The sequence below is a fragment of the Antrostomus carolinensis genome, unplaced genomic scaffold, assembly GCF_000700745.2.
Source record: "Antrostomus carolinensis isolate BGI_N321 unplaced genomic scaffold, ASM70074v2 scaffold8745, whole genome shotgun sequence".
In the NCBI taxonomy this organism is placed as follows: Eukaryota; Metazoa; Chordata; class Aves; order Caprimulgiformes; family Caprimulgidae; genus Antrostomus; species Antrostomus carolinensis.
Genome location: NW_010314193.1, coordinates 1 through 10,850, shown reverse-complemented (window position 1 = coordinate 10,850; position 10,850 = coordinate 1). Strand labels below are relative to the sequence as shown.

The 10,850-nt window shown below is 42.7% G+C and overlaps 1 protein-coding gene across 1 annotated transcript; it reads right to left on the bottom strand.

The window, feature by feature from the left end:
• Nucleotides 1-2,289: 2,289 nt before the first annotated feature.
• Nucleotides 2,290-8,439, bottom strand: LOC104524623 (protein phosphatase 1 regulatory subunit 12B-like; the record flags this gene model as incomplete). Its single annotated transcript, XM_010167557.2, has 3 exons — nt 2,290-2,453; nt 6,104-6,222; nt 8,309-8,439. Coding segments are annotated over 3 exons (414 nt in total), but the record flags the coding sequence as incomplete, so codon positions are not given.
• Nucleotides 8,440-10,850: the final 2,411 nt, after the last annotated feature.

Here is a 10,850-nt window from a genome sequence, read left to right as displayed (position 1 = left end):
CCTTTTCCACCAGCAGCTCTCCAGCCACTCTGCCCCAAGGCTGTAGCGTTGCATGCGGTTGTTTTGACCCAAGTGCAGGACCCAGCACTTGGCCTTATTGAACTTCATGCCATTGGCCTCAACCCATTGATACAACCTCCAGATCCCTCTGCAGAGCTTTCCTACCCTCCAGCAGATCAACACTGCTGCCCAACTTGGTGTTCCCATCTGGCATCAGTGACCCAGCGTGAGCTCCTGCTCCAATGGACGCTCAGGCACTGAGCAAACTAACACAATCTCTCTCATCAGACTTTCGTCTCCATAACAAGGACCCAAGCACAGCACCTGGCAAGAAAAGGACATTTAGTGAGTTGAGCTCAGTCTTGGTTCTCCTAGAGAACAAGACAACACCGTAGGAACAGCCCATAATGAGCCAATGCCAGCTGGGCTGTCAGGTAAGTTAAATAACCCACATTTGGGTTAAAAAACCCCAAATGCATTTTTGCAGACTAGTCCTCATTTAAAGCAAATCTTACCCTAGTGAACCTGCCTGGGAATGACTCCACATCACATTTACTGCTGTGCACCTTCCACACACTCCCTTCTCTATCAGACCAGAGCACCTGGTTGCATAGCATCTGGAGCTTGAATATTTAAACCCAAAACAAACAGAAGGGAGTCAATTGTAGTCTGAAGCTTCAGAGACATGTGCACACTGGTGCCCCAGTGCTCAGATGGAAGTACTGAGCGGCTCATGTATCAAAACTATTATACAAGTTGTTTAAATATTGAAAAACATCCCAGAAGAATTCTGCAAGTCCAGTAAAACTGCTACTGAAGATTTCCATCGTGGGAAATTCCACCATCTCAAGCCACCTTTCTGCAGCACAAGGGAAATCCAGCACAACCCCAGAATGGCACCAACACTTTTGAAACTCCTGCAGCTTTTACACCGACACGTTACTGTGCTAAATAAAAGTGTCATCTTGTAGCAGCCGTGTGTCTGTCTGGGAAAGAAATTTTAAATTAGGTGCTGACTTTATGTTGATTTTCCAGCTGGCAAAAGGGAGGAACGTAGCTGCTGAGAGACTCAAGGTCACAGACAGATCCCATGTCTCATTTGAGAGTTAGCTAGCTCCTGGCTTTCAGCCCCTTTGGTTTAAGCCAGTGAAGCTTTGTGTTTGAACTTGCAAGGTGGCCATAAAATACACAAGAGTGAAACAATGTCAGCTCTCCGTGAGATCTGTTTATCATTACAACAATTAATGCCAAGGAGTAGCTGTCCAGAACTAGTCACCGTGCAGTGAATGGAGCCTTCACTGACGAGTACCGGATACACAGTCCTCCACTGAAAGTCCACAGCAGCAACACCTCAAATTCAGGAGATACCACATTTCTGTTCCATGTGAGCTGTGTTAGATTAGTGTTCCTGGGCACGGTACAGGCACAAACAGCTTATAACTCAATTATAAGCTCTAATGAATGAATACAAATGGGAAACATGGAGAACAACAAAGTTACTAGAGCTTGATAAGAAACAGCTCTTACACATCAAGTCATGCCACTTAAAACTATGAAATTAAGAATCAAGATAGATGAACACTTCCAGAAAGGATTTTAATGTGGGCAAAAGGGTAACCTTGCCGTTTATGGGCTGCTCCACCCGTGCATAAAGAGCAGAGAAGAAAGCTTTATTGTTGGAAACCTTAATTTGACCTTACCTGGACAAATATTAATGCTTTATTGCCAGGAAACTCGACACTGGGCAAGTTTATGTTCATAAGCAGCTTGTTAGTGCCAGCACAGCAAGAGACAGAACTGTAATCTATTGGAATCCCTGTCACTGCTGATGGCTGCAGCAGCAGAAGCATTAAGGAGCAGGGGACAGTGAGACAGGGGTGGACATTTTTCTGCTAGACTGGTCATGTAAACTGTTGGGGCGTTTGTGATTGTCATGCAGCATGTATTGTCACTTTGCAGGCTGAAATTATACTTTTATCCCCTAATGCTGTTTAACTCACTAGTCCTAAAACTATTACTCTAATAGTGAAAATTAAACCTTCTGATTTATGTCTCACTCTCTGAAAAGCTTTAATCACTTCAAAGGTCTAGAGGTATGAAAGGGAATCTTCCAGGCCCTGTGTATTTATAGGTGAATCACTATGGTTGCACACATACATCTACAGAGCCTTTTGAGAAATAGCAGCCTGAAAATCTCAGTATGAAATAAATTTCTCTCAACTATAAAGGCAGATGTATTCCTTACAAAAACCAGCCTTAATGCAATGCATCAGCCCTGGGAAGGAGCTCCTACCTCATGACTTCAGAATAGCCCTTTGCTGCAGCAACATGAAGAGCCGTGGCACCTGTTCGAGGCTGCTTGATATCTTCAATTCTCCCACTGTTCAGCCACTGTCGGGCATCCTGTAGCATTTGCTGCTCCTCTTCTTTTCTTGCCAGGTCTAGGTCTACACCTAAGAGGGTGAAGCACAGAAGAGGAGATTATCAAGTGAAAGCTCTCATGTACTTGTTAAACTTACCCCATATTTCATTTGTTACACAATATTAGTAGACTAATTGTAATCTTCAACAACAACAACAAAATTATCCTCTAGGATTTGGGAGAACTCCTGCAATATTGACAGAGACTTCAAAGCTGTCTGACTTAAAAAAATCTGAAAGTTGAGCCACTGGTTGCAAACCAGCCCAAGTCACTACTAGCTGAACTGTGAGCTACGGGTGGAGGGACTGTATTCTAAACATGCAGTGTCCTAGACTGAAATAAGAAAGTCAGAAACAACAGCTTAATAATCTGCCTTAAACTACACTGAGAGTATAATCTACAGGGAAGATCTGAAGAGATGAACCTAAAGACATGTCCTACAAGAGCAGCACAACCCCATCTGTGTGCTTACTCAAAATTCAGTACAACCTGCAAGCTGCACATACAGAGATCTGTGCTGAACCAGAGCCGCTTGTGAGGCACGCCAGAAGAAATATTTAGTTAATTCCACTGAGCAACCAACCACTAGGTTCTGAGAAAACACAATTCTAAATCATTTTGGGGATAGAAGGCCAAAAAAAACTACTCTGAGGGCTCAAGAGATCTGCTTTAGATGAAGTCAGATCAAGTAACTTCATCAACACACACATCTGGTATGACAGAGACATGGACTATGGGGCTTTCCCATAACAGGAGGGACACATTTCCCACCCTAGGAAACAAGTGCTACCATGTGTAAAGGCCAGGTGGGTCTGGCTGTGTCAACTGTCACTAAACCAACAAGAGGCAAAACTACCTCAGATTTGTTTTTGTAAGCAGAGTTTTCATGATAATGAGGTCATGTAAGGATGACATACCAATCAGAAGTACAATACAGCTCCATACAAGATCAGTCAGACTAGAGCTCGCTGACTCAGGAAAAACAAATGGAGAAGATGACAAACTTCAAAAATCAAGAAGAGTGTTAAAGAGCAACTGTCCCTGTGAATTAGTTTTTTCAGTATAAGAACGATGTGATTCCTGATTAAATTATGGGGCATTAGGTATAAAACAGAAAAAAGGGAAACACTCATCAGCTCAGAGTTGGAACTGTGAAACCCTCTGCTGCAGGACGTTGCAGAGATTAGAAATACAAGTGGCTTCAGAACAAAGGCTAGACAAATTTGCAGTTATTAAACACAATGCTACACACACCAGGAGCTCCCAAGAAGGACTGCACAAGTTTATGAAACAGAAAGCCACGGGGGATTCAGAGTACACAGAAAGCCCATCTGGCTCAGGAATTCCTTCAGGCACAGTGGCTGGAGGCTGGGAAAATGTTTGGGAGGGGAATCATACACACTTGTCCTGCTGTTCTGGTTTGCAGCAGGCATCTGTTTATAGCTACCGTTGAAGACAGGCTGCAGAGCTGGACGGACGCTTATTTAAAGTTTATACCATATTTACGCCAGCAGTTATGATCCTTTTAAACTGTGTCAATGGGAAGCTTCTCAGTGGAGACAGATGGTTGTTTCAGGGCATCTTAGCAGGATGCCGCTAATGTGGCGAAGCAATGAAAAAGCCAAGCAGAATCCCAAGAAGTGTCAGGCAAAATATCGGCAGCTGAGGCAGAATTACTGCCTTAATATCCTGCAAGGCTTCAACCATGTTGTTACCACGTACAGTTCTTGATACCTACTGCACAGAGAGACAAGTTACACTGATGTAAAGAAAGGATCTCTATCTTTCTGGGCATCCAAGGAAGCCTGACTGAAGAAAGGAGATTGGTATGGTTTGGTCAGCCCAGTAAAACAAACCCTGACTGTAGACACAATTCTTCTTTTTAAATATGTGAGCAGGGAGAAGGGCTATTTAAATTTGAAATAAAGTGGAAGGAAAAGGGAAACAAAATAAGAATAACTTTGTCACAAATACCACTAGACTAGAAAGTGAAAAGTTTCTGTTTACCAGAAGGAAAGTGATCCCGCATCAATTCTCCAAGAGGAACACTAATGCAAGTACCAACTAGTTCTCAGATGCACAGCTACAAACTCACCAGTGGAACAGTAACACGGTTGACAAAGTAACAAGGGACTGATCTCTCCTTAACTACAACTGAAAATAGCTTCAAAAATAAAGTAACCATCGTGTGCCAAGCAGAACACATCTGCTAGAGAGAGGACTGGACTCAATCCAGCGTGCAAACCACCCCAACACCAACCTGCCGTCATAAAACAATCTAGACCAGAAAGAATCTTTGAGGCTACCTAGCCCAAATCCCTGCTCAAAAGAGGGTAACCCAGATCAAACTGCTCAGAGCCCAATGCAGCTGAGTTTTGACTACCTCCAATGATGGAGAATTCAGAAGTTCTTTGGGTCTCTGTTCCAACACTGCCCCACTTCCCTGGGAAACATATAAATATATATGCAGTCAGAATGTCCCTTGTTCAAACCTATGACTTTTTCCTCTCATCTTGTCACTTTGCAGCTCATAGAAGAGTCTGGCTCCTCTTCTGAGAAGAGGTCTATAGCCTCCCTCAAGGTAGTGGAGGACAGCAATTAGATCTCCCTGTCAACCTTCGCTTCTCAAGGCTAAATCTGCAGTCCACCTATCTCCAGCATGGAGAGTTTGGTCTGTAACAGCTCAATTTGTCTCAGTTCATTGCCTTCCACATAGTTGAGATAAATGGATCATTCAAAAACATTCTTGATGAACTTCATAGATAGGATTTAAACTTCTCATGTGCATGTACAGACACCTAACCACTCACAGACGAATGAGTATGAAGAAAATTTTACACTAATGAAGCATTTCATAATTCTAACACGCCACACTGCCCAAGATGTTTCTTCCACTAGTGATGTTTTTGCAGGGACAGGACTGAGAGCAGCCCCATCAGGCATACCTGATGAGAAAGAAGAAATGGCAGAGCAGATGGGCTGCAGAAGTCATCTAAGGAAGGATCAGGATAAAGCCAGTCACTCCAGGCCAGGCACACCCATTTTCTGGTCCCTGCTCTTAGCACAGCTGTAAATCTCACCTCTGTATTATCAAATCTTAATGAAACAAGATGTTTCATTAATACCAGAGGTCAGAATTACATCTCACTTTAAAAGCAAACAGATACAATTAATCAGATTGAGTTGAGCTTTTGGTGGTGTCAGCTTGGGCATCATCTGGTGTAGTTTTTGGCAGGGGGGTTGGACTGGATGATCTCCTGAGGTCCCTTCCAACCCCACCATTCTGGGATTCTGTGTGATTCTGTGATTTCAGTCCTGTGGTGTCTTGCTTTCAAGAATCCTAAGGACCGAGACTGCACACCACAAACCTTCTACATCTGTTCCACTGTTCTGCTACCAAAGCCAAATCTGTCTGCTGCCTCTTCACAGAATCACAGAATGTCAGGGATTGGAAGGGACCTCGAAAGATCATCCAGTCCAACCCCCCTGCTGGAGCAGGAACCTAAATGAGATCACACAGGAAGGCGTCCAGGCGGGTTTTGAATGTCTCCAGAGAAGGAGACTCCACAACCTCTCTGGGTCAGATTTCAGATCTCTTCACCTACAGTAAGCCAAGAGAATTTTCTTATAGAAACTCTTTGAGGTCTAATTCTCACATATTCAATCCCGCTACTGATTTACCTTGTTTCTTTACTTGTTCCAGAAGCAGGTCCTTCATGGCTGCTTCCTCGGCGATGTCAGACGGGACTTCACCTTCGCTGTTCACAGCAGCCACATTGGCTCCATGACTAATTAAGTACCTACGTGAATGAGACCCATACCAACGTATTAGACCTTGTGTGCAGGCTTCAGTGCGACTTACACAGTAGATCAAGTAGCTGAACAAAATATTTAGCTTTCTCATTCAAGGTCAATTACCAAATAAGTACCTTATTCTTATCAAATTTCTAGACTAAAAAAGTTCATTCTTAAATACAAGGTCCCTGGTCAGTGGCTCATAGTTTTTGTTTCTCTATAATTATTCAAATACTCCTAGATCTTGCACTAATCTGATTGATTACAACTTAAAAAAAAAAGGCAAGCCAAGTCATCATCAATTTCTAAATTGTCTTTTTATAACTATACCAAAAGTGCATTCAGGAACAATTAATGTCTTCTTCGACTTGCACATCTTGTAACCAGTAAAATTCTGGGAAGTAAAAGAAGTACCTGGTTAAACACACAAATCCAAGAGGGCAACGTTGTTTGGTTTCAAAAATTTATTTTCAATGCCTTTGAGAAAGTTATCAGCATTCAAAATTTGGTAACTTTTTGGTAGCTGTGGTGAACTAAATACATAAGCATGGTGACATAAGCATGGTGTATGAATGGTAAAGGATAATAATATGTTTCATTTGAAGAACTAGTATTTAGGAAGAAGAAAAAACAAACTGATAAAGGATCATTGAAAGAGCTAAGAATTGCTCTGGGAGGAGTACAACACAGAAATAATTGACTCACAGAAGACTTTTGTGTGTGTGTGTGTGTTAGAATATTTTGTAGAGGACTACATTGAGAAATACTATTGTTTTCCCTTATTTTTCTAACATATAATGCAGCCTTTATCTCAGGAAAATTATTTCAGTTGGGAAACTACCATTTATGTTTGCATATTCTTTGGTCCCAGTTATTCGAGCACTCCAGGTCATATATTTGAGCAGCTCTCAAACTTTCAGAGCAACTTGCTGGTGCACAACAAGTAGTCTGGTATCAGTATCTTCTCTGGGACAAACATAATAAACGCTCAGATCAGATGCACAATGTTATTTCAAACCCTGTTATCATAAACTGTGCCCAGGAGAGTGAAATCTTTGTTGGGAATCACTTATAGCAGGTTACTGCTTTGCTTTAAACATTTACTGGACAAAACTTTCAGTTATAATTACTTTATGACTATATTTCCTTCTGTCTCTTCTTTCTTATGTATTTTATGTCCGTACTCACTAGATTATCCAATCTCCCTATGGCAGGCCACAGAATTTCATCTGGTTATGTCCAAACTGAGCCCAGTATCTTGTGTTGTAAACAAAACAAGAAAATCACCAAGATAATGCTCTAATTTTAATTGGGTTAAGTAACAAGCAGTTACTTTTATCTACTTCTCCACCTTTTGTCAGACAGTACGCAACAAACAGAAACACTAGATCTGAATTTGAAGAAAAAGAAACCATGCTGTTGGCACACTGGTGACTGCAGAGCCCAGAGCACTGTATTTCCACACAACTGCAGTATTGCCCACGTGGGCCTGTCTATGGCAGAAAATGTGTCACTTTGCAAAGTCTCAGAACAAGGCTGAGCACTGGTACAGTCCCCCTTTGAGGTGTTTTATAGGATGCCACGTATCTGCTATTTGGGGTTTACTTTGGAATAGCTCTATGCATGTAATCACCCTAACATATGTTTTGTACAGAGATGCAATTCTTTTCAGTTAGACAAATGAAATCCCAAATTGCTCTTAGGTAATGCTTAAAATTCTACACAGGCTCTTTGCTGATGGAAATGCACAGCAAAGACAGGCAGCAGCAGCAGAGCTGTGCTTGGTTCCACATCTCTGCATTAGTGTCCCTGCCTGGCAGCCATCGTGATTCCCCTTTGCTTGGCATTTTAGCTCAAGTATCTAATGAATCATAAGTCACTGTAATGGGATCAGCGAAAGGCAACCAGTTGTAGGCTCCACCTTAATCCTCACAAATTAGGAATTTAGTAGCAGGAGAAATGCATCTATTTTCCACATTGCTTCTCAAGATGTTGTATAAGTCTCAGAGCATCAATTGCCTGTGTGCTTATTCCAAAGGGAAAGACATGGAAAGTGTTACAAATACCCAGGACAGCCTGAAACTCACTCACTCTGCTATGTTCAGGTAGCCACACGATGCCACTGCATGAAGAGGGGTCCAGCCCTCGTTATCTTGCTGGTTCACATTGGCTCCGTTTTCTACAAGGAACTTCACCATGTCCAGGTTCTCATCTATACAAGCCTGAGGGAGAAGGGGAGAGGGGATATCCAGGGAAGGGAAGATCGAAGAGAAAAGGAGGAAGGGGGGAGGAAAAAGAAAAAAAAAGAAGAAAAAAGTTTTGGTGTTAAAACAAGTGTAGAACCTCCATTTGAACTACACTGGCAGCAGGTAATTCCTGGGCCGAATTCCCCACACCTTAAAACTTCAGGTGGCATGAAGTTGGGAACTAAAATAAATTAATTTCAGAACTTGGAAAAAATTAATTGTAACTCAGAGAGTCCCCAGGTGGACAACCTCTAAATTCACTCAGGCTTTACTGCTCACCAATTGATCTGTTTCCTTCCTCTCTCCCACAGTTATCTCCCTGGAGCGGACACGCAGTGTAAAATGACGTATCTGGATTAGTCTCAGGTATAGCACCAAACTCCTCTGAGCAAGACAAGCTATGTATTTATGTAGATTACATTGTTTCCTCAAAATGTCTATGAAATAACTTCGTAACAATGAATGAAATGAGATGTCACTACTGGCAGGGATGAGCAGGGAAAGCGTGAGCTCAAGCAGAACACCTGGATGTTGCCCTTCACAGATGTAATCATAGCAAAAGTAGAATTTTAGAGAAGTGAATAACTTCTGTATTCAGTATTTATACATTTTCCTGAGTAAAACAAAGTACAGCTTTCCCTGTTAGCTCTACAGACCCTGTGAACTACCGAAGAGAACAACAACCCTTTATTAGCAGCTGCAATAATTCCAGAGCCTGCGTTTACAGAGACCTGCGAGCTTTGAAGTTGCCAGAAGAAAACCTAGCTAGATTTTCAAGTCTCAGCACTTCTGTTGGGTGGAATTCCTCCTTCCTCAAATTCCTGGTTACAGCACGTTCTGCCCTGCATTTACAGTTCACTGGAGACTGCTATTTAAGGATGAGCTGGCAATTTAATACATACGTCCCAGTGCATGTGCCTCAGCTGAGCACCACTGAGCATGACCAGGTGGCCAAAGGACTGGCTTTTACTGCGTGTCCATCTACAGGCAGAAACCCATGTCTTCATGACTACAGAGCTTGGTCAAAATTCCTCCAAAAATCACAGGACTTGGTTCTTTTATATACCTTGATGTCGGCAGATCTACCAGTTATGGCAGTCAGATGACTTCCAGATGATCATTCTTCTAAAATGAGCAACAGCGACTGCCCATTCCTACCCCAGCAAGTAATGAAACTGAGGAAATTGTCTTTAGCCAACACTCCCCTCCTCCTAAAAAAGAGACAATCCTCTATGATCTATCACATTCATCTATGCTGCATTGCTTATCATACAATCACGAAGGTTGGAAAAGACCTCTAAGATCATCAAGTCCAACCATCAACTCAACACCACCACAACCACTAAACCATGTCCTGAAGTGCCACGTCTGCATGTCTTTTGAACATCTCCAGGGATGGTGACTCCACCACTTCCCTGGGCAGCCTATTCCAATGTTGGACCACTCCTTCAGTAAAGAAATTTTTCCTAATACCCAATCCAAACCTTCCCTGGTGCAACTTGAGGCCGTTTCCTCTTATCCTAAAATGTCAAAGGGAGAGGCGTGCCCTACGCCAACTCTCATTATTTCTACTGCAAGTGCAAATCCCAAACTAGCCTTTTCCCCCACAAACACAAGTTACTCTGATACTTGCTTGGTTCACAACCAGCCATGCAAAAACCTACTTGTGAACTTCAAAATCAAAAGCTTTTAAACCTCTTGCCTATAAGCAAGCATCCAGAAAACTGACTCCTAGTAGTTACTTGGCTAACGCTGGAGAATGCGGGGTGCATCTACGGTGCTAAGAAAAGATGCCCCAGGAGCAGACTCACGCACCAAGTCCAGACTCTGCCTGTACTGAATGTTGGCAGCTTTCCTTGCTCTGGTTTAGACTTAATTAATCTTACTCTTTGCGAGAAAAACACAAGTGTAATTCTAGAAATAGTTTACTTCAGGGACTGCTCCAAACCCAGAATGGATGAGGCTGTCCCTCGGTTGGATCCATCCACTCTACCCAGTCCATTGACACTCTCCCACCCTCATGCATGAAACAGCTTCATCCTGTAGAAGCAGCTCTGGGGGAGCTCCCTTTGATTAGTTCAGGCACTAGAAATGGCAAAAAAACCAACAACCCAAACCAAAAATACTGGGGACTGAAGAGCATCACACTGAGGGCGGAGGAGTCCCAGGTCCAAACACGATGGGTAAGACATGGTTAGGTGGATGCAAACCAGGTTCTACCACCAGCCTCAGGAACAAGGTTTGTTCCTTGTTGCTCTTTTATTTAGAGCACCTAGTCCAATGTCCTCCTCAAAGCTGTGCTAGAGTGTGATGTTAGATCAGGTTGCTCAGGGCCTGCTCCAGTCACTTTTTACTGTCATAGAATCCCAGGCTGGTTTGAGTTGGAA